A 27,566-nucleotide genomic window follows, 5' to 3' on the forward strand; every position below is an offset into this window, starting at 1 on the left:
GTTTTGTTTTGTTTTTAGATGGAGTTTCGATCTTGTCGTCCAGGATGGAGTGCAGTGGTGCTATCTCGACTCACTGCAACCTCCGCCTCCCCGCGTTCAAGCGATTCTCCTGCCTCAGCCTCCCAAGTATCTGGGATTACAGGCGTAATCCCAGACACCCGGCTAATTTTTGTATTTTTAGTAGAGACGGGGTTTCACCGTGTTGGTCAGGCTAGTCTCAAACGCCTGACCTCAGGTGATCCGCCCTCCTCGGCCTCTTAAAGTGCTGGGATTACAGGCGTGACCCACCGCGCCCAGCCTCCTAGCAGGCAGTCTTACGGATTATGAATTTAAAACATGACCAGTCAGTAAGCATGGTTACGCTGTTTTTGTTTTTTCCCCAGCCCTGTAGGGCTGCCGGGGTGCAGGTGGAAAGTAGGGTATAACCAGGGTTGGTTGGGGTTTTACAAGGCAAAAACCGATGAAATGAGAGAAGACTACCCGAGGGTGTAATCAAAGGAGCAGTCCTAATATGATGAGACGGTATTCTTTGAATGAATGAATACATGGTTAAAGGCAGGTGATTAAGGCGATATGGTTGGCCATGCCAAAGCACTGAGAGCCTAGGAGCAGCGTGGCCAGAGTCTCCGGGAGTCGGCACCTGCCTCTCCTCGTTGTCGAGGCCTGTCTGTCCCTGACCTTGCAGGGCCGCGCAGTGGGGCGGCCGGCAGGGGGCGCGCTGGGATGGCCAGGAGCTCGGCTCTCCCAGCTCTGTCCCTGCTCTGCTGCCCGCCTCGCCCCTGCAAATTTAAATTCCGCTTAGCAAGCCCAGCATCGCAGCCAATAACGCATCAGAGGGCGGAGCCGTAGCGGCTTGCGCCCCGCCTCGCTCCGCTATTGGAAGGAAAGCAGCCAATGGGAGAGCCGAGGCGGGGAGGTGCGGCCAATGGCGCGGGCCTGTTTGATTCAAAGGTTGCCTATAAAGTGGGCCTGCACGCCGGCTCTTGTCCGAGGGCTGTCGAGTCTGAACGCCGCCATGGCTCTGCTGTCTGAAGGCCTGGACGAGCTGCCCGCCGTCTGCCTGTCGCCGTGCGGGCCGCCCAACCCGACCGAGCTGTTCAGCGAGTCACGGCGCCTGGCTGTGGAGGAGCTGGTGGCAGGTGGCCCCGAAGCCTTCGCGGCCTTCCTGCGACGCGAGCGCCTGGCTCGTTTCCTGAACCCCGATGAGGTGCACGCCATCCTGCGCGCGGCGGAGAGGCCGGGAGAGGAGGGCGCGGCGGCGGCGGCCGAGGACTCGTTCGGCTCTTCGCACGACTGCTCGTCGGGCACCTACTTCCCCGAGCAGTCGGACCTGGAGCCACCGCTGCTGGAGCTTGGCTGGCCCGCCTTCTACCAGGGCGCCTACCGCGGCGCCACGCGCGTCGAGACGCACTTCCAGCCCCGCGGCGCGGGCGAAGGCGGCCCCTACGGCTGCAAGGACGCTCTGCGCCAGCAGCTCCGCTCCGCGCGAGAGGTGAGCGGCCCTCCAGGGCCCTGGGTCGCACGAGAGACCCCCTTCAAGAATGGGAAATTGAGGCCTGCTGGGAGTACGGGCTGGGGCCACTATCTCCTCTGCGCCCTACCGGAAGCGCGGGCTAGGTGGTCCCAGGGTCCCCGACTCACACCCCACTCTGTGTGTCTCCCCCGGATCCCCCGGGCCGCTCCTCGTGGCAGGGGATAGTGGGAAAGCCTCGGTTCCCAAGGATGCGAATTGTGCCCGGGTTCCATCTCCTAACGTTCATATCCCTGAAGGAGGGATCAGAAGTACTCTGAGTTCCAAATTTCAGTTAAAATCAAACTTGGAAAATTGCCGATTTCCCTGGCTGTCAGCCAACGCTAGATCCCACTTTCAGGAGCTTCTTAGGAGACTCATTACCAAACAACTTACGTAGGGAAAGTTCCAGAAAAATGGTCTCCAGAGACAACTACGGGGCATTAGGAATCAATTATTATTGCTAATTACTTTCATGCATCTTATGTTGTAAAAAGCAGATAAACACAAGAGTTGCAAAGTGAGAGCCCTGCCGCTTTTTCTTTCTTGTCTTTTTTTTTTTTCTTTTGAGACAGATTCTCTTTTGCCCAGGCTGGAGTGAAATGGCGGGATCTCAGTTCACTGCAACCTCCGTCCCCCGGGTTCAAGTGACTCTCCTGCCTCAGCCTCCCAAGTAGCTGGGATTACCGGTGCCCGCCACCACGCCCGGCTAATTTTTGTATTTTTAGTAGAGACGGGGTTTCTCCATGTTGGCCAAGCTGATCTCGACCTCCTGACCTCAGGTGATCCACCCGCCTCGGCCTCCCAAAGTGCTAGGATTACAGGCATGAGCCACCGCGCCCGGCCCCCTGCAGCTTTTTCTACTGCCAGAGACTGGAGGGGAAACTGGGGCAAGGGGTTTGTTTTCCATAGGCTGGGTCTGTGCCAGATTGCAGTGGTCTCCTAAAATGCAGATACATTTGCATTAGATCGGCCTCTGTATTCATAGTGGGTTTTGGTCCTACTGTCTGACTCTTAGTATGGCATGGTCGTGGATGCAGTGGAGGTCTTGTCTGCTTGCCAGCCTCGATAAAGCTGCAGCAGGGTGCTGGGGATCAAGGAGGAAGAAGGCAGCCTGCAGGTGGATGTGGCACATAGAGTGTTGTGGCAGACACCTTGGTCTGGAGCCATGGTCAGGTTGCTTGCTGACTGGCAGTGCCCAGCTCCCTGGCTATCTGCCTGTGCCAGGGACATGGCAGATAAAGCCCCAGCCATGTTAAGACTTGTTAGGGCTTGTACCTGAGTGTGTCTGACTGTGGGTGAAGATACCAGCGCATTGTCAGGTTGACATGTCCAAGCCCCGACTCTCACCAATGTTCTTAATGTTCTTTCCCTGACTGATGGGGTTGCAGTGGTAGTGGATACAGTGACCTAGTGCCTTGCCTTTGAGGGAGTGGTTGTGGGCTGCAGCTAGGCTCTTACCAGCCCTGAGGTGCTTTGGGTGGGCTGAGGGTTTTTTGATGCAGCAGACATTTTCCTTGCGGGTTCAGTGAGAAGATTAAAAAGATGGAAAAGGCAGACTCGTGTAGGTATGCATTCCCAAAGCTCATCTCCAGTAGAACTTGAGCACTTGGAACCTGAAAAATGTAAAGAACTGGTCTGTATAGTGAGAGCCGTGGATTGTTCTAGTCTTTTGCCCTGCCCCAAATTTTAGTGATAGCAAAAGGGCACTGGAGCTAGAGGCCAGAGGGAAACTATTAAACTCACTTGCTGGCATGAGGAGGGGATGGAGCCGGGAGCTCAGACTCTCCCTCATCCCACGGGCATTTTGTAATACTGACATTTCCAGATAGAACCTGCTGCCCTAGTCTAGCTACCCACAGTTCCCTCCGAGATGCTATATTTGGAACCTGGGCAGTTTTAACTGAGAAAGGTGGTACATTACCTTTAAATCCAATGAGTATTGGCTGGGCGCAGTGGTTCAAGCCTGTAATCCCAGCACTTTGGGAGGCTGAGGCAGGCAGATCACGAGGTCAGGAGATCAAGACCAGCCTGGCCAACATGGTGAAACCCTGTCTCTACTAAAAATACAAAAATTAGCTGGACGTGGTGGTGCGCGCCTGTAATCCCAGCTGAGGCTGAGGCAGGAGAATTGCTCAAACCTGGGAGGTGGAGGTTGTAGTGAGCCGAGATCACACCACTGGACTCCAGCTCGGTGACAGAGCAAGACTCCGTCTCGGAAAAAAAAAAATCCAATGAGTATTTTCAGTGTGTCTGATAGATGCCAAATTATTTGCTTACTCATTCCTTGCTGTGTATCAGACACTACCATGACTGGGGCCACAGGGGAAGGCATCATCCTTGCCAACACTTGAGAGTGGACAGTGTGCTGATGGGAAGCAGTGAGGAGTTTGCTGCAGGTACTGCCGAAAGGGCTAAAGAAAGAAAGTCTCCGGAGTGGCAGTGACCTCAAAGCTGGGTGGGGCTTGCCAGACCTAGGGTATGGGGGCTGGCCCACAAGTGTTTAAGGACCTGGAATGTTTGGGGCAGCCAAATTCCCCACAGCGGATTAGTGGTAGGAGAGGAAGCTGGGGTAAGGGATGCTTAAATGAGTTGGGTTTGAGACAGTGCTGAATTTGAGGTCCCAGAGGCTGTCTCTTTTGTTTAAAAAAAAAAAAAAAAAAGTCAGGCCATGGTGTCATGTGCCTGTAGTCCCAGCTACTCAGGAGGCTGAGGCAGGAGGATCGGTTGAGCCCAGGAGTTCGAGGCTGTAGTGCACTATGACCATGCTGTGAATGGCTACTGCACTCCAGCCTGGGCAACATGGGGAGACCCTGTCTCTTTAAAAAAAAAAAAAAAGTAATGCTTTCTATTTGCCAGGCACTGTTCTAAGTAATCCCAAGGAAGGTGCGATTATCATCTTCATTTTACAGCTGATAGAACTGAGGCATAGAGAAGTTAAGTGGCCCCGAAGTCATGCAGCTAGAGAATGAAGGAGCCTGTACTCAAATTGAGGCACAGAATGTCTGAACCACTGTTAACCACCACACTCCCTGTGGAGGGTTCAGGAGCCTGTGCTCGGGTGGGGAGAGGTGACAGCAGATCTGGTGGCTGGCTAAGTGCTACCACTGTTTAAGGGCGTGCATTGTGGACAAGGGAGTGGCTGTGTTACCTTGACCACATCCTTTGAAATCTAGACCATGAAGGTGTAGTTCTCAGACTGCTTTCGGGATGAAATGAGAAGCTGTTCTGCATCTGTGTTCTGATGCAAAGGTACCTAATGGTGATATGATTGAGCACTTTGAATGGGTCAGTTTCTGTGCTAAACCCTTGACCTGAATTACCTCATTTAACCCTCCCAACACTGGGAGGAGGCTACAGTTAAGAAAAGACCAGGCACAGAGAAGTTAAGTAACTTGCCCGAGATCACACAGTTAGCATGGGACAGAGCTGGGCTCAAGCCCAAGTCTGTCTAGTTCCAGCTGTGAAGCTCACATGTTTTTTTGTTGTTGTTGTTGTTATTATTTTTTTTAGGACAGAGTCTTGCTCTGTCACCCATGCTGGAGTGCAGTGGCATGATCTCAGCTCACTGCAACCTCCACCTCCTGGATTCAAGTGATTCTCCTGACTCAGCCTCCTGAGTAGCTGGGATTACAGGAGCACACCACCATGCCCAGCTGATTTTTGTAGGGTGTTTTTTGTTTTTTGTTTTTTTTTTTTTTTTTGAGACAGAGTTGCTCTTGTTGCCCAGGCTGGAATGCAGTGGCACAGTCTCAGCTCTCAGTAACCTCTGCCTCCCAGGTTCAAGCGATTCTCCTACCTCAGCCTCCCAAGTAGCTGGGATTACAGGCACCCTCCACTAATTTTTGTATTTTTAGTAGAGACGGGGTTTCGCCATGTTGGCCAGGCTGGTCTTGATCTCCTGACCTCGTGATCTGCCTGCCTCAGCCTCCCAAAGTGCTGGGATTACAGGTGTGAGCCACTGCGCCCAGCCAATTTTTGTGTTTTTAGTAGAGATGGGGTTTTGCCATGTTGCCCAGGCTGGTATTGAACTCCTGGGCTCAAGTGATTCACCTGCCTTGGCCTCCCAAAGTGCTGGGATTACAGGCATGAGCCACTGTGCCCAGCCACTGAAGCCCACACTCCTAATCCCTGCTGCATACAGCCTCCCTGCCATGAGGAAGGATTGGAGCTTTGGTAGTTTTCAACAGGCTGAAGGTTTGTAACAGTTGAAGATTGGGACTTTTTAATTTCCATGTTGCGTATTCTATAAACAGGAAAATGACAATGACTAGACCTGTCCTTTTCAGGAAGAAAACGAGGTGGTCTGTTTTTAGAGGAGGAGGCATTAAGGCTGGCAGAGAACCTCCTCAACCCATCAAGTGGGGAAGGTGGTTCATGATGCCAGGAGAACATAGGTCTCTGGGTTTAGGTTTTGTAAACTAGAGTGTGTTTTCCTCTCCCTGGGAAAGATAGAGCCAGATAGATGTTTCTGGTACCTGGAGCAGAGGGATCTGTAAGAATCTTTTGGTGGGTAAATGAAGGAACTTTGAATGCCACATGAAGGTTCCCACTTAACCCCAGAGGTTGGGGCCAGGCTGCAGTAGAGCAGGGTCGGACCTCAGTGTTTGCTCCATGCAGCTTTATTTGCCTTCACTGAGGTGGTCTGAGGACCATCCTGCATCTTCAGGAATGTCTCTGGAAGGAGCCAGGATACGAGGCTCCTTGACCAGAGTATAGGCACAGGAAGCCAGGGTTACTTGGTAAATGGCAGGGCCTAATGCTGGCTTTGCAGACTGAAGGGCTGGTTCTGGGATAGGTTTTATCCAGCAGCTCTCTGACCACACAGAATCACTCAGTGTGTCTGATACATAAAAGATGCTCAGTAAATATTGTAGGGACCTATTATGTGCACCTCTGCTCATTCAGCTACATGCTTTGATGAGAAATAAAGGGCAGGGGGAAGGGAGTGGTAGATAGGAAGAAAAGTAGTTCAAGTGATTCTGTCTGCCTTTCCACTCAGCAAGTATTTGTCCCTGGGTGGCTGTGCCTGGGGGTTGTGACTCTGCCAACCCCTTCCTTGACTCTGTTTCTATATACCTTTCAAAGTGTGGGCATTCTGCCACACTGAATGAGGTACAGTGTTTAAAAACAAATGGTTTGGCCATGCGCGGTGGCTCATGCCTGTAATCCCAGTGTTTTGGGAGGTCAAGGCTGGAGGATTCCTTGAGGCCAGGAGTTTGAGACCAGCCTGGGCAACATAGCGAGATCCCGTCTCTACAAAAAGTAAAAAAATTAGCCAGGTATGGTGGCATGTGCCTGTAGTTCCAGCTACTCAGGAAGCTGAGGCAGGTGGATTACTTGAGCCCAGGAGTTGGAGGCTGTAGTAAGCTATGATCATGCCAGTGCACTCTAGCTTGGGTCACAGGGCAAGACCCTGTTTCTAAAAAATAAATAAAAACACAATTACATATAGCATGGCTTGAATACAAGCTGGCTGCTTACCAGGTGCTCAGGCGAGCTTCACCAAAATTGGAGGAAATGCTGTTTTGAACCTTTAGAGAACCCGTATGTTTGCTTCCTAAGGAAGTTTTTGGATAATCTTGAACTATACAGGATATTTTCCCTACATACTTGCTCTAGATCCACCCCTCCACCACTGTATCTGTTGATGACTCATTCAGCTTTTTGCCTCTGTTGCTGTGTGAATTGGGATTTGGCTGGGCTGTGGCCCCCTGCCTGGAAGGGCTACATAGCCTCATTTTGGCAATGTGCTTATGAATTGGCTGTCCGGCTATTCCTGGTTTGTTGAGTGAGAGTTCAGAGGCAAAGCTGGTACCACCAGGAGGTTCCAATTCCTCAGAGTCACCTTTCTTACCAGTGCCTATTCCCTATGCTCTTTTGTTCCTAAGAGGCCACTTTTGCTATGACCTCACCCTCAGGCATCCTCTTGATAACCTGAGCGTTAGTTAGTGGGGATCATTGCGTTCCCAGAGAGCCCTGCCAGGAGGAGTAGCAGCTAAGGAATCTGTTGGGGGCCCCTGGCATTTACTTGGATGTATCTGAATTAAGCTTTCCTGTTCTTGCACAACTTTCCTCTGCATTACAGTAGAGCCTGTGTGGTGTGATCAGTTTCTGTTCCAAATGCTCATGTCAGCCCCAAGCAGGGCTTCTCACTCTCAGCACTGTTGACCTTTTGGGTTGGATAATTCTTTGTCCTGAGGGGCTGTCTGGTGCATTGTAGGATGTTGAGTAGCATCCATGGCCCCCATTCACTAGATGCCAATAGCATCCCTCACCCCAGGTAGTCACGATATTCAGTGTCTCCAGAGGGGGAAATAGTGAGTTACTGATGAATGGGCACAGAGTTTCTGTTTGGGGCTATGAAAAAGTTTTAGAAACAGATGGTAGTGATGGTTGTGAATGTAATTATTGCCACTGAATTGTACACTTAAAAATTATTAAGATGGCAAACTTATCTATTTTACCACAATAAAAAAATGTCTCCAGACATTGCTAAATGCCCTCTGGGGGAAAAATCGCCCCCAGTTGTGAACCACTGGCCTAGAAGTTCTCACTAGTGCATCAATCATTATGGGACGTTACCCACTGGACTGAAGTGTTGCTACTATTTATCCCTTCCTTTTGATTTCATGTGTCAGGTTAAGGATTTTAGAATTTAGCCATTTCTTTTTAAAAATATTGTGGTAAAAAATACATAGCAAAATTTACCATTTTAACCATTTGTAAGTGTACAGTTCAGTGACATTAAATATGTTCACACTGTTGTGCAGCTGTCACTAACCGAATCTCCAAAGCTGTTTCAGCTTCCCAAAGTGAAACTCTGTACCCATTAAACACTAGCTCCTCATACCCTCCTTTCCTGGCCCCGGCAACCACCATGCTACTTTCTGTCTGCCATTTCTTTCTTTCTTTCTTTCTTTCTTTTTTTTTTTTTTTTTTTGAGAGTCTCGCTCTGTCGCCAGGCTGGAGTGCAGTGGCACAATCTCGGCTCGCTGCATCTTCTGCCTCCCGGGTTCAAGCAATTCCCCTGCCTCAGTCTCCCGAGTAGCTGGGACTACAGGTGACCGCTACCACGCCTGGCTAATTTTTTGTATTTTAGTAGAAACAGGGTTTCACCGTGTCGGCCAGCATGGTCTCGAGCTCCTGACCTCGTGATCTGCCCTCCTCGGCCTCCCAAAGTGCTGAGATTACAGGCGTGAGCTACCGTGCCTGGCCTCTGTCTGCCATTTCTTTATTCTTTTCCCTTAGCGTCTAGCAGACAGTAATGAAGCTGCAGGATTCTTCTCTGACTTCTTTATGGATAGAGGGTACGTTATTTCAGGAAAAAAGAAAGCAAAAACCAAAAATATAGTGGGTATATTGGCTTAAACAAATCTTGAACCCCGTCTCTACTAAAAATACAAAATTAGCTGGGTGTGGTGGCACATGCCTGTAATCCCGGCTACATGGGAGGCCGAGGCAGGAGAATAGCTTGAACCTGGGAGGCGGAGGTTGCGATGAGCCGAGATCGTGCCATTGCACTCCGGCCTGGGCAACAAGAGTGAGACTCTGTCTCAAAAAAAAAAAAAAAAAAAAAAAAAAAATTCTTGATGCAAATGATATAACCTCTGGAAGGGAATTTGGCAATATCTAGCAAAATTCCAGTTATATTTACCCATTGATCTAGCACTTCCACTTCTCTGTATCTTGATACATTGGCAAAAATATGAATAGTTGTAGACAATAGGCCATGCGTTGCCACACTAATTATAATAGCAAAACACAGGAAAGAGTTCAGGTGTTCATCAGTAGAGGATGAGTTCATCATTGTGAATAAACCGATTCGTCTCTGCAGTGGAATATCCTGTAGCTCTAAGAAGGAATGAGGACTAGCTCTGATATGCGGTATCTAGAATGGTACTGACCAATGTGGTAGCCATATGAGGCTATTAAAATTTATATGGATTAAAATTAAATAAAGATTCAGTTCTGTCATCTTGGAAGGTTCTGTTGGGCCACGCTAGTCTAGAACAATGTGTAGTATTCCATGCTACCTTTTATCTATAGGGGGATATAAACACATATACATAGATATATACATAATACACTTGTTTATATAAAACAAATATGTTTATATACACCTATGTATACTTGTTTATATTGAAAAAAATGGAAGAATAAACAAAAACTATTGGAAATATTATCTCAATGGGGAGGGAGGGACAAGGATGGAAGCTAAGTATCTTTGAAAGTACCTTGTTTTGTAAATTGGATTTTGGAGCTAGGCAAATGTTTTACATACTTATAAAATAAAAACAATTCAAAATGATAAGCCCTCCTCCCCCTAACCCCTAACTTCTTGGTGCTTTTCCTTCCCCTTTGAAAAGCCCGCCTGCTTGTGTGCTTCATGCTGGACTAGTACAGAGTACTGAATAGTGGTCGGTTCCCTCCAGAGGTGAGTGAAAACTTTGCTCCCGCCACCCTCTGGTGGCCCTGCCAGCACATTATCTGATACTTAAATTGTTTTGTTTGTTTGTTTGTTTGAGACAAGTTGTCATTCTGTTGCCCAGGCTAGAGTGCAGTGGTGCAATCATGACTCACTGCAGCCTCGACCTCCCAGGCTCAAGTAATCCTCCTGCCTCAGACTCCCAAGTAACTGGGACTTAAAGGCACATGCCACCACGCCCAGATAATTAAAAGAATTTTTTGTGGAGACAGGATCTCAACTGTGTTGCCCAGAGTGGTCTCAAACTCCTGGCCTCAAGTGATCCTCCCACCGCAGCCTCCTAAAGTGTTGGGATTACAGATGTGAGCCACCGTGCCTGGCCTAAATTGTTAATTTGATAATAGCCTCTGAAACGGAGGGAAAACAGTGTACACAAGGAAGTTTAGATTTCGCTGTGGGAATTTACATTGTTTTTTGTTTTTAAACCCCAAAGATGTCAAGATAGTTACTTAAAGGTTTTTAACAAAATTCCAAGGAGATTATTTCTGTTCTATTAAAACATGTAATACATGGAGAGAAAATATATCTTTTGCTTTTTTAGCAAGAGGGTCCCGAGAGAGTCAGGAGAGGAAGTGAAGGATCAATGGAGGCCATGTGGTCAGCTGGGGGAATGCAGCAGCCAGGATGTTATTGACCGCAGCACAGGCTGACATTGAATGTGTGCAGATCTTTAGTGGAATTCCAAGCATGTTGCACACCTGACCTCACTTTATGACTCTGGGAGGGAAGGGAGGGAAACTGAGGTGTAGTGAGAAGGGGTGATCGGTACGAACTTCCTGCTTCACACAGAGGAAGAAGAGCTGGAATGAGAACTGGAATGACTGGCCCTGAGGGGCCTCTTGGGGCTGCACATGTGCCTGGTCAGAGCCCAGACCTGCCCATTGAGTGTGTATGAATCACTGACTTCGCAGAGTTGGAAGGGTTCCTTGTTTCAAGGACACCGACTCTCAGATGGAATGGCTTGTCCAGGGATAGTGACAGAATCGGGACTAAGAATATGAGTAGCTGCCATTTAAGGGCTTTCCATATGCCAGGAACTGCCAGCAAACACTATGAGATAGGTAGTGTCAATCATCCGTGGTGAGCTTGAGCCCATGCACTTCATGGGCTACGCCACTGATCCTTTAGTGTTCGTTCTAAGCTTCCAGTTATGTGAAAAACTGCCCATTAATCTGTTTGGAATTATATAAAATACTGAGCATAGTACTTTTTTTAAGATGGCTCCGGAGTCACACAGACCTGGGTTGAAATTCCAGCTCTTGTACTTGCTTAAGTTTGTCACCTTGAACAAGTTACCTAACCTCTCCAAGCTTTGACTTTCTCATCTGTAAATTGGGGGTGACAGGTCATGGGGTTTTGAAATCTATAGATAGCACTTTTGAGCTTTTGTGCAAGAAGGCAAGCAGAAAAGAGTTCAGTTCTATGTGGCAAGTAACATAAACAGGGTCTGTGACCTTCCCAGAGACCAAGAAGGCCATCGTGACGTCTGCTGTTCAACTACATAGGTTCCCAAGTCCCTTGGTACAAATCAGGAGGGGACAGGTAGAAGGACTGAGAGAGGTAGGCTTGTGACTTGTCACCTGAGATGATGATGTGGGAGTGGACACAGGTGCAGCTGCTCCAGATACGGCTGGAGAAGTATGGGAACAGTGGGGTCCTGGTCAGCAGGCCGGCCATTATGCCCCTGACCAGCTGGATGCGTCCTCCTCACGTCTCCTGTTGTAACTGACTTGCACTGAGTTGCAAATTACAAATGAGTGTTGGCCCTGGAAGGGACTCTTGAAAGTCACTCTCATGACTTTCTAGTCCTTAGAGAGTGGGTGGGCTCCATGCAGCACAGACTGGGAGAGTGCCATGACTGTGGGCACTTGATGTGCAAGGGCTGCCTGCCTTCCAGACATGCCTTTGTCCTTCACACATTATTGCCTCCAGGAGTGGGAGCAGTGGCCAAATACACATCAGGTGTATTTCTGGACCCACAGGCTGCAGCATGAGCACCGGACACCTAGGAGATGCATCCTGGCTTGGAAAGCAGGACTCGGCCGGTTAGTGGATGAGTCCAGGTCATTGCTCAGCTCAGTGAAGAGAGTGTCCCTTCAGTCTAGCCCCAGGTCTACTTCAGCTACGCAGGGATTGGTTGCATGAGGGCTGGGACACAGAGGAATAGGGGGATGGGGATGGGGATTTGAAGGAAGACTTCCCTGCTGATGGCTTCTACAGTAGGACTGTGGACTTTTCCTCTGTAAAAGACAAGTACTTTTGGCTGGGCATGGTGGCTCATGCCTGTAATCTCTGCACTTTGGGAGGCCAAGGTGGGTGGATCACTTAAGCTCAGAAGTTAGAGACCATCCTGGGCAACATGGTGAGATTCTATGTCTACAAAAATTAGCCAGGTGTGGTGGTATGTGCCTGTAGTCCCAGCTACTTGGAAGGCTGAGGTGGGAGGATTGCTTGTGCTTCAGAGGTGGAGGTTGCGGTGAGCCGAGATCACAGCACTGCACTCCAGCCTGGGTGACAGGGTGAAACTTCATCTCCAGAAACAAAAAAATAGATGAATATTTTTAAGAGTCCTGCTTTAGTAAGAAAGGAGGGGTTGCTGGGTGTGGGGGAAGTCGGGGGAAGAAAAAAACCTCCATCAACTCTACGCACCCTGATGGTGTTAAGGACTAGTGTTCAAATCCAACGCGCAGGAAAGGGTGAGGCTTTAAAACCAAACAATGGAACAAATAGCAAATTAGGTATTTACTCACCATATAACAAAGGTGTTGCACAATTGTTTTGTTAAGTGGTGAATCAAAATTCAGCTTGGCCGTGCCTTGTGCTGTGGGCCCCCAGGCCCATGCCTCTGCCTCCAGCAGGTCTCTAATCCAGCAGCTGGGCTGGGTTTTTCTGGTCTCTGTTCCAGTAGCACTGAGGCAACGTGTCCGTTGGCCAATCACACTCTGTTACCCCTGGCTTGTCTCCTGTCTCATTAGACTGCGTTCTCGAGGACAGGGATTGACACTAGATCCTCAGTGCTCAACACCTGCCTGCCTCGATTGGGTCCACAATGAAGATTTGAAAGAAGAGTGGGAAATCAGAGAGGCAAGCAGGTGTGTGCGTTTTCCTCTTTAGCTTTCTCCTGTGAGCTCTACTCTCATTTGTACACCTGCATATTCCAAACTTCTTTCTGAAGGTTTTACTGCCACCTCAAAATCCGTTTCGAAGCTCACCCCTCACTCTTGCTTCTTGTCTTGTGTTTCCTGTTTCCTTGTATCTGAATATCCCTCTCCCTGTCATCCTCAGCCCGTGTCGCCCACTACTTGGCTCTCCCATGACCTCCTTCCCTCGTCTGCAACCCTCATTGCTTCTGCCGTGTTACTGATTTTTCTTCATTTGGTCTCTAGTCCTCCTAAACATTTACTGAAGTTGCTTAACCTAAAGAATATCCACGTGACTGCCATGTTGCAGGTCCTGTGTTGGAGGAGGTGGGGCCAGATCTCTGACCTATACCAATCTCTTCTGGCATCAGTTTCTTCCATCCTGTTGGATTCTTCACTTTGAACCCATTACTCTTATACAGGCAATGTGGGGAAGTTTGAAACTGATTCCTTGGTTGGCATTCAGGGCCTTCTGTGATCTTGCTCATTCATCCATCTTTTCCAGTCATGTCCCGTGGCTCCCTTTCATGCATGCTGTACGTTGCAGCCAGACTGGTACATACCCTGTCATTCCCTACCACTTGCTCTGTCATCATGTGGCTTCCTGCGGGAATGCCTTCTCCTCCCTTCACTTCTCCCATGCCCTTGTCCAAATTTTGTCCTTGTGATTCAGCTCAAATGCCATCTCCTCCAGGAAGCCTTCCCTGCTTTTATCTGGTAAGCATTTGAGTACCTATAGTGCCCATAGTCCACCACTGGAGGAGACACCTTGTTTTTGTTTTGTTTTGTTTTGTTTTTTGAGATGGAGTCTTGCTCTGTTGCCCAGGCTGAAGTGCAGTGGTGTGATCTCGGTTCACTGCAACCTTCACCTCCCGAGTTCAAGTGATTCTTGTACCTCAGCCTTCCTAGTAGCTGGGATGACAGGTGCATGCCACCATGCTCATCTAATTTTTTGTATTTTTAGTAGAGACGGGGTTTTACCATGTTGGCTGGGCTGCTCTCAAACTCCTGACCTCAGGTAATCCACCCGCCTTGGCCTCCCAAAGCACTGGGATTACAGGCATGAGCCACCATGCCCAGCCCCCTTAGTTTAATTGCTTAGGCTGTATATATCATTTTGCCTCTCTGCATCCTGTGTCCTGTCCTTGAGGTAAGTTGGGTCTATGTCAAATTTCTCATAGCCGTCTTTCTGCCTAGTGCAGTGTGCAGCCCACAGCGGGCTCTGAGGAGGTGCTGGCTGCATAATAGCACCTGTTTCCTGCCTTGCCCTCCCTGTGCTAAGCCCTTTCCATGCTTTGTTTCACTTAATCCTCACAGCAGCCCTTTGACCCAGATGCTATTAATTGTATCTTCCTGAGGAGGAAACTGAGGCTCAGAGAGATTAAGCCACTTGCCCAGAGTCACACAGCTGGTAGGTGGTAGAGCTGGGTTCTATGCCCAGACCTTTTGCCTTTAATTCCTGCTGTATGACCCGAATGAGTGGGATGAATAGGACTGTCAGAATAGGATGTGCAAAGCCAGTGGAGGATGTAAACTTCAGAGGATGCCACAAATTCAGAAAGAACGTTTCTCATTTTTTAAATCACTGTGTTCATGGCTGAAGCCATGCCCTTTACCAAGAATAGGCCACAGCTTAGAGCATCATTAAAAGGGGTGGGGAGGGAAAGGCAGCAGGATAGTAACTGGTCTTCTCGACCCCCTCACAGCAATGACTTCCCAGGAACTGGTGTTTCAGGGTCTCATATCCTAGTAGACCAGGCCCTGGAGTGTTGGAGAAAGACAGCCAAATTGCCTTTTTGTCTCTTCATTCCTTCCTTAATCCCCCAAATCCTTAAGGAGTAATGACTGTCATATACTGTCCTGAGTCCTCTGGGACCACAGAAATGAATCAGTCCCATTCAAGAGCCTTTGCTGCAGTAGAAGGAGTGAAACCCATAAATGAATAATCCTAACTTTCAGAAAAAGAGTTAATATGATTCTGAGAGACAGGCTTTTACTGTTGAAATGGGGAGGAAGGAGAAACCCTTATAGCTCCAGACTACAGAAGAGCCCCCAAGCCTCGGCTTCCTTAGTTAACACCCCCGACTTCTGACTCAGTTTGTCAGGACCTGTTTCTAAGCCTGGATGTTTGGACACCCCACTGCCCTGCCAGGAGTTTGCTGAGGACCTTGGTTTTAAGCCTGCAAAGGGTGTGATTAGAGGCATTGTGGCCGGAGCAGCCTGTCTTTAAAACAGCGAGGAAAGCTAGGAGGTGTCTCCCTGTGTTGAACTGTCTGGATGGCTCCAGCTCTGGACTGGTAAAGTGAATAAATGAGCAGATACTAAGGGATCCTTTGTACCTTGCATTTTATGTAACATAGTCATTTAGTTCTCGATACAACCCTATTTTGCAGCTAAGGAAACAGACATTTGAAACAGCTGTAATTTGCCCAAGATTGCGTGGCTAAAAGGCAGCTCTTAATTGTAGTCTGATGCTAGGTGTGGAAAATCACTTGGGAGGCGTGAATGGAGCCACGTTGTTGGGGAGAAGAAAGGCCTGTTCTGAGCTTAAGGGCAGAATCCTTAGGAAATATTTCCCTGTTCTTTGCTGTGGGCTTGCACTGTGGACAGATACCAAAGAACTGCAGAGAGAACCTTTTACTGAGGAGAGGCCAGTGCAGTGGAAGCCATTTGGTTAGAACCTGCCCAACAGACAGCTGATCAGGCCTGGCTGGTGGAAAGAACAGAATGTTAACAAATGTGGTATGCAGTGTTAGGGAGGCAGAAGAAGGGAGAATCCATGGGCCTGCTTCGACTGCTTTCAAGTCATGAGTTGTTGGTGAATGGGACAGGGCTTAAAAAAGTCAGAGATTATGATTCAAAACCAGACAGTAATTTAAAAAATAGATTTCGAGAATGCTACCCTCCAGAAGGGCCCTCAGAGAGAATCTAAGGTTTTACTTACTTGTTTAACGGACAGCAAACTGAAGCCTGGTGGGGAAAGCAACAAGCCAAAGATGACAGTGTGTTACCCACAGAACCAGACAGCTTGCTGATCTGAACTAAGCCTGTAAGACAGTAGTGGAGGAATAGAAGGTGAATGGAGCAGCTTCATAAGAGAGCAAGGCAGTGGATTGATCTGTATTTTTGAGAAACCTGCCAGCATGGAGTTGGGATTGTTAGCTAGGCCAAGTCAAGATTTCTAGGATACGGGGCCCAAGTGTCTTTAGAGATGCAAAAGAGTCCATGGTGAGGGGGGCACCAATACTGCAGAAGCAGGAGGGAAGGATAACTGTTGGATAGGGATTTTTTCCCAGTTCTGAGTGGAGTCCAGAGTCCAGACAGCGTGCTGTAAGGTGGTGTCCTATAAGCTGATCATGTGCTCTTCCCTGTTTCACCTGTAGGTGATTGCAGTGGTAATGGACGTGTTCACAGACATCGACATCTTCAGAGACCTGCAAGAAATATGCAGGAAACAGGGAGTTGCTGTGTATATCCTTCTGGACCAGGCTCTCCTCTCACAATTTTTAGATATGTGCGTGGATCTGAAAGTTCATCCTGAACAGGAAAAGGTTTGTGGTACACTATATCCAGTTTCACCATAGTCAACAAATATGACCAAGCATCCATGATCTACAAGGTGCTGGTGGTGGTATCCCTGTTTACAAGGAAGGGACTGAGGCTGTGAGCAAAGTCATTTGCCTGGTCTTACAGAAAATGAACAGTACCTGTGACCTGGCACTTCTCCTAGGTGTCTACCCAAGAGAAATGAAAATATAGGCCCCCACAAAAATTTGTGTATGAGTTTTATAGAAGCATTATTCATAAAGCCAAAGAGTGGAAACAATCCAATGCCCATCAACTGATAAGTGGATAAATGATATGTTGTCTATTCATACAATAGCGTAGTATTCAACCATAAAAAGGAATGAAGTGCTGATAGATGCTACAGCATGGATGAACCTGCAAATGTCCTAAGTGAAGGAAACCAGTTGCAAAAGACCACATATGATATGATTCCATTAAGTCAGAATAGGGAAATCTATAGAGACACTGATTAGTGGTTGCCTCGGGCTGGGGAGTTGGGGGAAGGACGGGATTATTGCTAAAGGGTACTTTATTTTAGCACTTTCTTTTTGAACTGATGAGAATGTCCTAAAATTGACTAACGGTGATGATGGTTGCATATATCTATGGATATACTAAAAACTACAGAATTTGTGTTAATTGTATGATCTGTGAATTAGATCTCAATTAAGCTCTTTAAAAGAAATGTTAGGATTCAAGACCTTGGCCTCTCCCCTGTACTGTCCTGCCTCTTAATAGCGCCTGGACCAGCTCCCTTGTTGAAGGCCTGAAGGCCACCCTGGAAGTTGCTGCTTTTGACAGTAGCTCCAGGAAGCTGCCCTTTTAATCATGGCAACCAGTATTTGTTGAGCCCCTACTCTGTCTTTGGCACTGCTCCATGCTTTTTTTTTTTTTTTCCTGAGAAAGAGTCTCACTCTGTTGCCCAGGCTGGAGTGCAGTGGCCCAATCTAGGCTCACTGCAACATCCCTCTTCCAGGTTCAAGTGATTATCCTGCCACAGCCTCCCAGTTAGCTGGGATTACAGGTGCGCACCACCACACCTGGCTAATTTTTGTATTTTTAGTAGAGATGGGGTTTTGCCATGTTGTCCAGGCTGGTCTTGAACTCCTACCTCAGGTGATCTGCCTGCCTCGGCCTCCCAAAGTGCTGGGATTACACGCATGAGGCCCCACGCCCAGCCTGCTCTGTGCTTTTAACAAATGTTATGTAACTGAATCCTCACAGCAGCCCCTATCAGGTAAGTGGCACCTGTGTTTTAGACCAGGAAATAGTGACACAGAGAACCCAAGTGTCCATCACTGCAAAGTAGTGGGCCTAGGGTCTGCCTCCTCGTATGTCTGCCTCCAACCCCAGTGTCTGTAATCACTATCACGTGCTGCTGCTGTTCATTTCTCATTATTGTAAAATTAGATTTTATGTCTATTTCTCTGATTCTGAAAATAATCTAAGTGTTTCAGTGGAAGCCTATACAACATAGCTAGCTTGGTCACTTTCATGGAAAGAAGCAAGAAAAATTGTCATATTTATTATAGAATTTTTTTTTTTTTTTTTTTTGTTCTGTTTTGTTTTTTTGAGATGGAATTTTGCTCTTGTTGCCCAGGCTGGAGTGCAGTGGCATGATCTCAGCTCACTGCAATCTCTGCCTCCCGGATTCAAGTGATTCTTCTGCCTCAGCCTCCTGAGTAGCTGGGATTACAGGTGCCCGCCACCACACCCAACTAATTTTTTGTATTTTTAATAGAGACAGGGTTTCACCATGTTGGTCAGGCTGGTCTCAAACTCCAGACCTCAAGTGATCCACCCACCTCGGCCTCCCAAATTGCTGGAATTACAGGCATGAGCCACCATATCTGGCCCAGAATTTGTTTTTTAAAAATTAAACAACCCATAGCTTCTCAGCCTTTTGGCTAAGATCAAGTGTAAAAATTAAGCAACTTAACCTGTGAGCTTCAGAACTTTATTTGTTCATCACCTATCTGAGTATTTGTTCATCACCTATCTGAGTATCTATTATGCACCAGGTTTTTGCAGTCAGCGAAACGAATTTAGTCTTTGGTACTGTAAGTTACTGCCTAAGAGACTCTAACTTACCACCTTATTATTACCAAGCAATTTGGGTTACAGAATTCAGATTCTCCCACAGAGTTCTTGTTGGTTGCCTCATGATAAAGACAGGATTGGGGTTTCTAGATCAAGTGAGATGAGACAGCCATGTAACCCAACACGTGGTTAGAAAATGAGGCCAGGTGGACCCAAGGAAGATACACTTTGGCATGGAAAAGAGCATTATCAGCTAGCCAGGTGAAGAAATTGAAGGTATCACTGTTTAATTTCAAGGCACTCTTTCTATAATTAAGGCTGTGCATTAGCAGAGAAATCACAGAATTGTTCTGGCCACAACTTTGATCAAGTGATTTTCTCTGATTTATCTACTAGACAGAAATCTATGAGCAGGCACTGGTTCAGTTGCCTACTGTTGGTTGTTGCCTTCATAGGTGTCCAGATCCTCTGTAGAGAGGTCTAAGAAGGCCTATTTATCTGGCCTCCCCAGTTTTTGTAGTTTTACCTCCTTCCTGGAGAAGCACTGTCTTCCCTGGTTGCTTGTGTCTCCTGTGCCTCTCTGTGCTAGTGAATTTGTGCCCTTGCCGTATGGGGGCTGATTTCCCCATGCTCTGCCTCTGTAGCTGGTTCAGAATGTTGGGTTGTGCTGTCTGTAGGAATTTGGTCACACATTGATGTGCAGGCACTCACAAGTGCTTTGGCCACGATCACAGAGGCATGTACAACATTCAGATGTGTGTCAAAGGGAAAGATACACAAAACCACACCTAATCTGCCCATATGGTATTTTTATGCTTATTATATGTTGATCCTTTAAGACTTGGCTCAGGGGTCATCACCTCCTCCAGAAAGCTCGCCTCCCACCAAGTCCAGGTGTACCTCTATGACATTCCCTAGTCGTTTTTTTTTTTCCAATTTTTATTTTGAAATAATTTAAGATTCATAAAGAAGTTACAAAAATAATATAAGAAATTCCTGAATACTCTTCGCCCAAGTTCTCCACATGTTAACACCTTACAAACCTCAGTACAAATAACAAAATCAGGAAATAAACTTGATATCAATACTATCTAATTTACAGACTTATACACTTCCCAGTTGTTCCACTAATGCCCTTTTTATGGTCCAGGATCCAATCCAGTCCAGGATCACACCTTACATTTAGTTATCAAGTCTCCTTTACGTCATTTAATCTGGAACAGTTTCTCCATCTTTCTTTGTCTTTTAGGGTCTTGACCCGCCCCCACCCCCCCTTTCCTTTTTTAAAGAGATGAGGTCTTGCTATGTTGCCTAGGCTGGTCTTGAACTCCTGGACTCAATTGATCCTCTTGCATCACCAGCCTCCCAAGTAGCTGGAACGACAGACATTTGCCACTGCGCCTGGCTGGATCTTGACACCTTTAAAGAATACTAGCCAGCTGGGTGCAGTGGCTCACGCCTGTAATCCCAGCACTTTGGGAGGCTGAGGTGGGCGGATCACCTGAGGTCAGGAGTTCGAGACCAGCTTGGCCAACATGATGAAACCCCATCTCTACTAAAAATACAAAACAATTAACTGGGCATGATGGCAGGTGCCTGTAGTCCCAGCTACTCGGGAGGCTGAGGCAGGAGAATTGCTTGAACCTGGGAGATGGAGGTTGCAGTGAGCCGAGATCGTGCTATTGCACTCCAGCCTGGGCAACAGAGTGAGACTCCACCTCAAAAAAAAAAAAAAACAAAAAAAAAAACTAGCCAATTTTTTGTAGAATTTGGGTTTGTCTGATGTTTTATCAAAGTTGAATTCAGATTACACATTTGGTAAAAAGACCACAGAAGTGGCATTATGTCTTGCCATAGTTTTGTTTTGTGTTTTATTTTTAGCTTATTTTGAATATTGATAGATTAACAGAAGTTGCAAAGATTGTACAGAAAAGTTTCATGTACCCTTCACCCAGTTTCCCCAAATGTTACATCTTATGTAACTTATGGTACAATGTCAAACCTGGAAATTGACATTGGTACAATGTGTGTATACAGCTTTGTGCCATGTTGTCATCATGCATGCATATCCAGACAGAAGTTTCCATCACCACAGAGATCTCCCTCCTCCTGCTCCTTTATATAGTCACATCACTACCCTCTCTTTAACCCCTAGCAACCACTAATTTGTTCTCTATTTCTATAATTTTGTCATTTACAGTCTATTTTGTAAATGGAATTATAGAGTATGTGACCTTTCAAGATTGGCTTTTTTTCCCTCATCACAGTGTTTTTGAAATCCATCCAAGTTGTGCATGTATCAACAGTTTGTTCCTTTTCATTGCTGAGTATTGTATGGTATCTTATACCATTCAGCCACTGAAGGACATTTGGATATTTCCAGTTTTTGTCTATTATGAATAAAGTTGCCGTGAACATGTGTAGAGGTTTTGTGTGGATATAGGTTTTCATTTCTCTGGATGCTGTTATGTGTTACTGTAGTTTCTAAATCATTCAATTAGTTTTCTCTCTCTTATTCTATTCCTTGAAGGTAAGGAGCATGCCTTACATCTCTGTTGTCTCAGGGCTTGGCACATAGTAGGGGCTCTCTATGTTTATGGAATCAAAGAGTCAAACAAAAATCTTACATGTTTAATTTAAATGTGTAAGATTTCTAATGATATAGAGCCACTGGTCTGCTCCAGAGAATGCAGATTGTTGTAGTATTTTGTATGCCATTGTTTATACATTTATGTGTGTCATTTTACAGGAATAATTATGCATATATGTGCAGTATATTGCCCCAGCATACCACCACCAGTGTACGTTTTTGGTAATTATGTATTTGTAGGAGATGTGACATTGCTTGTTAAGCCACATGTGATAGGAGTGTTTCTGCCTCAGCAGGCCTGTACTAGAGAAGGCCTGTCCTGTGTTCCTATTCTCCATACCCATTATGGTGTTGAGGGTGAGTGAGGATGGACTGTTACTCTAATGTGATGCCATTAAACAAACAAGTTGGAGGAAGATAAGCTTAGCTTCTTTCAGACTTTGTTAAAATGTTCTTTATTACTAGCGTGTTTTCTTTGATGATTTTATCCCACACATTTTGCTTCAGAATCATTTCTTGGATTCTGTTGTTAGTATCCCAAAAAGGTTGAGTGTTCTTTTAGAACACATACACACATGAACTAAGGGTCTCAAAAGTAAATATAAGAAAAGAACAGATGAGAAGATGGACCGAATGTAGAAGTAACATCACTTGAGGCTTGAGAACTGTCTGGCTAGTGTACCATGTGTACTGTCACTAAATGGTAACCCTAAGCCACGCATCTGCCAATAATTGTATCTGGGAATTGTAAACTAAGCCTTTTTATCCTAACCATTTGCTCACTGGATGAGTATTGCTGAATTGTTCGTTTATATTTCTCCCACTCCCTGCCAACAGTTGATGACAGTTCGGACTATCACAGGAAATATCTACTATGCAAGGTCAGGAACTAAGATTATTGGGAAGGTTCACGAAAAGTTCACGTTGATTGATGGCATCCGTGTGGCAACAGGCTCCTACAGGTAAGTTTCTAACCCGTCCAAGGCTTATTAATCTAAACTCTTCAGAAGCAGCATGTCATATAAAGGTAAAAGCCCTTTCCTCTCAATGGGAGCCTGTATGGCCATGCATTCTGATATGTGTGCATCTGTGTATAGGAGCTGGTTATCAAAGCCTCCTGTTAGAGGCAGTTTGGGTGTGGGTCACTTCCCCTGTCCTGTAGTCCATAGATTAAAATGCAGAAGTTGAACTTGTATTGAGACAACACAGTCAGCAAGTCCTAGGTTTCAAGCCTTGGCCCAGGTCTGCAGGGGACGAATTGGGGGTTAACAGCAACACACAATCTGGAATCCTGGTTCCTTAGGGATCTGGACCCAGCTTGCCCTGCTCACTTGAAGGTAGGAGTAGTTGCAGGCATCTCCATTAGTGTTGAAGGCAGAGCCAGAACTGTCAGCTTTAGACTCAAATCCTCCACGTTGCTTCAAGCCTTGTAATTTAGCGCTTTAGTCTAGAAAATGCTGATTATGTTTCTGACCTACCTTTGAAGTCTCACATTGGCAATGGCATCTTAAGGTAGAGAGCAGGGAGGTTGAAGAGAGGGTGGGGATAATGAGTGGTTTACATGAATCTCTAGAATTTGTGCCATTTTTACGTATGTGGCTCCAATGGTTGTATGTTTTGCCATCTCTGCAGTAGATTGTCTAATGGTTTGCATGAGGTGTGTCTGTAGAATTTTAAAAAGAAAACCCCATTTTTGAAGAAACACACAACCCTGAGTGATAATTACATGTCAGCCCTGGGTAAAGGTAGAAATGTGAAGGCTTGTGGAAGATGAGGCAGTAAGATCAAGAAAATCTTGACACCTTTCTTTTTAAACAATACCCTCATTGCTCAGAACAAAATTTGAACTTTCTTCACCAAAGAGGCTGTGGGAAAAAACAAATTGAACTCTTTTTCTTGGAATTTCCTTTTGTAAGAAGTTCATTAAAAAAATTTGTTTTTAACCCAAGTAGGATTTATCTATATTAACCAAACTTAGCTACAAATGGACTTTTGCTGTTCTGAAATATAAAAACTACCCTCTCCAAATGAAATTGATGACGATGATAGCTTCCATTTGTTGAGGACGTTTTATAATCTTGGTGTTGGATAGGTGCTTTATTTACATTATCTCATTGAAGGCTGTCTTTTTTTTTTTTTTTGAGATGGAGTCTTGCTCTGTTGCTCAGGCTGGAGTGCAGTGGCGCCATCTTAGCTCATTGCAACCTCTGCCTCTCTCAACCTCTGAGGCACAGGTTCAAGCGATTCCTGTGCCTCAGCCTCCCGAGTAGCTGGGACTACAGGCATGCCACCATGACTGGCTAATTTTTGTATTTTTAGTAGAGACGGTGTTTCACCATGTGGGCCAGGATGGTCTCAGACTCCTGACCTCAGGTCATCTGCTGGCCTCAGCCTCCCAAAGTGCTGGGGTTACAGGTGTGAGCCACTGCGCCCGGCCCGGCCTCATTGAAGGCTTTCAAAAGAGTCTTCCTTCTCAGGCTTTGAAGGCAGTTTTCAGGGGGACTTTGCATTAGCCATATCTTGGTTACAGGAGACAGAGTTGACTGTGTTCTGTGATCTCTATTTGAAACCTACTTCTGGTACAAATACCACCATTAGTGGGGTGATGGCAAGTGTCAGCTAACTCTCAAACATACTGACTCGAAGAACCCGGAAGGAAGCATAGAAAGGTACAGTTGGTTTTCAGTTCATCTTGACGTAGGAGCCACACACTGATCACAACACTCTCCTGGTTCTGATGTTTTCGAGTTGACTTTTGTTCTTAGGCAGGCTCTCCCTTTGAAGTCAACGATCCTGGCTTTCTTTATTTTTTGTTTTTGAGATGGAGTCTCGCCCAGGCTGGAGTGCAGTGGACGACCTCGGCTCACTGCAAGTTCTGCCTCCTGGGTTCACGCCATTCTCCTGCCTCAGCCTCCCAAGTAGCTGGGACTACAGGTGCCCGCCACCAGGCCCGCCTAATTTTTTTTTGTATTTTTAGTAGAGATGGGGTTTCACTGTGTTAGCCAGGATGGCCTCGATCTCCTGACCTTGTGATCCGGCCGCCTTGGCCTCCCAAAGTGCTGGGATGATAGGCGTGAGCCACCGTGCCCAGCCAGATCCTGGCTTTCTTATATGGCCTTTAGTAGCTGTCTCCCAAAGGGTGAAACTCTTTCACTCAGAATTACTATCAATCCCTTCTGTCAGAATCCATTTGACAAAGAAAAAAGAAACCTCTGAAAAATTACTTGGCTCTGGTGGGATCACATGCCCACCCTGAATGAATCCCTGCATCCAAGGGAATAGGATACTCTGGCCAGTGTGGACCACATGCCTGCCCCTATTGTGGTTGGAGAGAGTATGATAATGAAAGCTTTCTGGGGTACAGGTGGGTGTGAGTTCTGCTAGCAGAGGAGGGAGGCGGGGAAGGGACACTGGACAGGCAAGGGCATATGGCCACTAATCAGCTCTAACATGTTTTGAGCCATAGTGTTTTGTGAAAATGGCAGCACAGCCCCATGACTGGGTCCTCCGCTGTTAGTGAGGAAGACTACTTCAACAGCCACAAGGACAAGCTTGAGGGCAGGAAGGCCACTGATGTTGCCACTCCAACAGTAGCAAGGAGCAGGGCATTAGCAATTCATAGGGCCTAGGGTCTGATCTGGAGTCCAGCAGTAGCTCCCCACTGTGATAATCCCTTTATCTGGTTTCCTTACCTTTAAAATGGGGGTGCTGGCCTAAACAGTTTTCTTACCTTTAAAATGGGGATGCTGGCCTAAATACTTAGAAGCCCTGTTTTTTATTTTTAATTAATTTTTTGAGATGGAGTCTCGCCCAGTCATGGAATGTGCAGTGGTGCGACCTCGGCTCACCGCAACCTCTGCCTCCCGCGTTCAAACAATCCTCCCACCTCAGCCTCCCGAGTAGCTAGGATTACAGGCATGCACCACCACGCCTGGCTAATTTTTTATGTGTTTTTACTGGAGACAGGGTTTCACCATGTTGGCCAGGTTGGTCTCGAACTCCTGACCTCAAAGGATCTGCCCACTTCGTCCTCTCAAAGTGCTGGGATTACAGTCGTGAGCCACCGCGCCCGACCCCCTTTCCAGTTTTTCAAAACTCTGAGGCAAGGACCAGGTGAGGTGGCTTATGCCTGTAATCCTAGCACTTTGGAAGGCTGAGGTAGGAGGACTGCTTGAGCCCAGGAGTTCAAGACCAGCCTGAGCAACATAGCAAGACCCCGTCTCAAAACAAACAAATAAACAAAAAAACCCTCTGAGGCTGAGCATTTACTGTGTTTGTTAAACAGTTGGCCTTTTTACTTTTATGGTAACACACATGTATGTTATATATGTGTTAAGGCTAGTTAAATACATGCAGATGGTAGGTATGATACCACCAAAGTTGTGACCCTTATGTGGTAAGATACCTGTGCTATATTCAGATGGACAGTGAGTAAACCAAAATTGCTCATCCTTACCAGCTGCTGTTTGTTTCTTTTTAATCCTTAAGTTTTACATGGACGGATGGCAAATTAAACAGCAGTAACTTGGTAATTCTGTCTGGCCAAGTGGTTGAACACTTTGATCTGGAGTTCCGAATCCTGTATGCCCAGTCCAAGCCCATCAGCCCCAAACTCCTGTCTCACTTCCAGAGCAGCAACAAGTTTGATCACCTCACCAACCGAAAACCACAGTCCAAGGAGCTCACCCTGGGCAACCTGCTGCGGATGCGGCTGGCTAGGCTGTCAAGTACTCCCAGGAAGGCGGACCTGGACCCAGAGATGCCCGCAGAGGGCAAGGCAGAGTGCAAGCCCCATGACTGTGAGTCCTCCACTGTTAGTGAGGAAGACTACTTCAGCAGCTGCAGGGACGAGCTCCAGAGCAGAAAGGCCATTGACGCTGCTACTCAAACAGAGCCAGGAGAGGACATGCCAGGGCTGAGTGTGAGTGAGGTGGGAACACAAACCAGCATCACCACAGCATGTGCTGGGACCCAGACTGCAGTCATCACCAGGATAGCAAGCTCTCAAACCATGATTTGGTCCAGGTCGACCACTACTCAGACTGACATGGATGAGAACATTCTCTTTCCTCGAGGAACTCAATCTGCAGAAGGGTCACCAGTCTCAAAAATGTCTGTATCGAGATCTTCCAGTTTGAAGTCTTCCTCCTCTGTGTCTTCCCAAGGCTCTGTGGCAAGCTCCACTGGTTCTCCCGCTTCCATCAGAACCACTGACTTCCACAGTCCTGGCTATCCCAAGTACCTGGGCACCCCCCACCTGGAACTGTACTTGAGTGACTCACTTAGAAACTTGAACAAAGAGCGGCAATTCCACTTCGCTGGTATCAGGTCCCGGCTCAACCACATGCTGGCTGTGCTGTCAAGGAGAACACTCTTTACTGAAAACCACCTTGGCCTTCATTCTGGCAGTTTCAGCAGAGTTAATTTGCTTGCTATTAGAGATGTAGCACTTTATCCTTCCTATCAGTAACTGCTCCGTGTTCAGACTCCTGGTTTCTTCCAGGCTTACAGTGGACATCATCAGCTTCCTGCTTTAAAAAATATCTTCTGTCCCTAATTGCCTTTCTTTTACCTGACTTTGTCACCTTTGTTGTCTTTGAATTCTATAGGCTACATATTATTTTACATGCTTTGTTTTGTCATGTATATACCAGGTATTGGTTTTATGGTTTAAACACTATGGATACAGGGGTTTTTTTTTTGCACAATTTTAATAGTCATGCACTACATAATGATGTTTTGGTTAATGACAGACCACGTATATGATGGCAGTCCTATAAGATTATAATACTGTATTTTTACTATACCTTTTCTATGTTTAGATACAAATACCATTATGTTACAGTTGCCTACAGTATTCAGTGCAGTAACATGATGTACAGGTTTGTAGCCCAGGAGCAACAGGCTATACCATATCGTCTAGGTGTGTAGTAAGTTATACCATCTAGGGTTCTGTAAGTACACTCTGTGCTGTTTGCACAAGGAGGAAGTCGCCTAACAACACATTTCACAGAATGTATCCCTATCATTAGGCAACACGTGACTGTATTAATCTCCTCTTAAGGAGAATACTTAGGTGTTCTAAGTCTAATTCAGGTGAGAGATGAAATATGTTTTGCATTTTTCTTAGGTTGTATGCTCTTCTGTTTTAAAGGTTTGAATCACCAGCATTTTTGTGATCAAAATCCTATTTAGAAAAAATAAAACTACTTTCTGTTTATCTCTTTAGAA

The 27,566-nt window shown here is 46.6% G+C and overlaps 1 protein-coding gene across 1 annotated transcript; it reads left to right on the forward strand.

Moving 5' to 3' along the window:
- Positions 1–935: 935 nt before the first annotated feature.
- Positions 936–27,566, forward strand: FAM83D (family with sequence similarity 83 member D). Its single transcript, XM_002830303.5, has 4 exons — positions 936–1,492; positions 16,522–16,689; positions 22,173–22,297; positions 25,824–27,566. The coding sequence occupies exons 1-4, from the start codon at positions 1,016–1,018 to the stop codon at positions 26,803–26,805; spliced, it is 1,752 nt and encodes a 583-aa protein (XP_002830349.3). The 5' UTR covers positions 936–1,015; the 3' UTR covers positions 26,806–27,566.

This window comes from Pongo abelii, chromosome 21 (assembly GCF_028885655.2).
Source record: "Pongo abelii isolate AG06213 chromosome 21, NHGRI_mPonAbe1-v2.0_pri, whole genome shotgun sequence".
Lineage (NCBI taxonomy): Eukaryota > Metazoa > Chordata > Mammalia > Primates > Hominidae > Pongo > Pongo abelii.

Coding starts and splice junctions, on each gene's coding strand:
- FAM83D (XM_002830303.5), top strand. CDS start 1,016: ATGGCTCTGCTGTCTGAAGGCCTGGACGAGCTGCCCGCCGTCTGCCTG. Junction 16,690..22,172: donor TTCATCCTGAACAGGAAAAG/GTTTGTGGTACA, acceptor CCCTGCCAACAG/TTGATGACAGTTCGGACTAT. Junction 22,298..25,823: donor GTGGCAACAGGCTCCTACAG/GTAAGTTTCTAA, acceptor TTAATCCTTAAG/TTTTACATGGACGGATGGCA.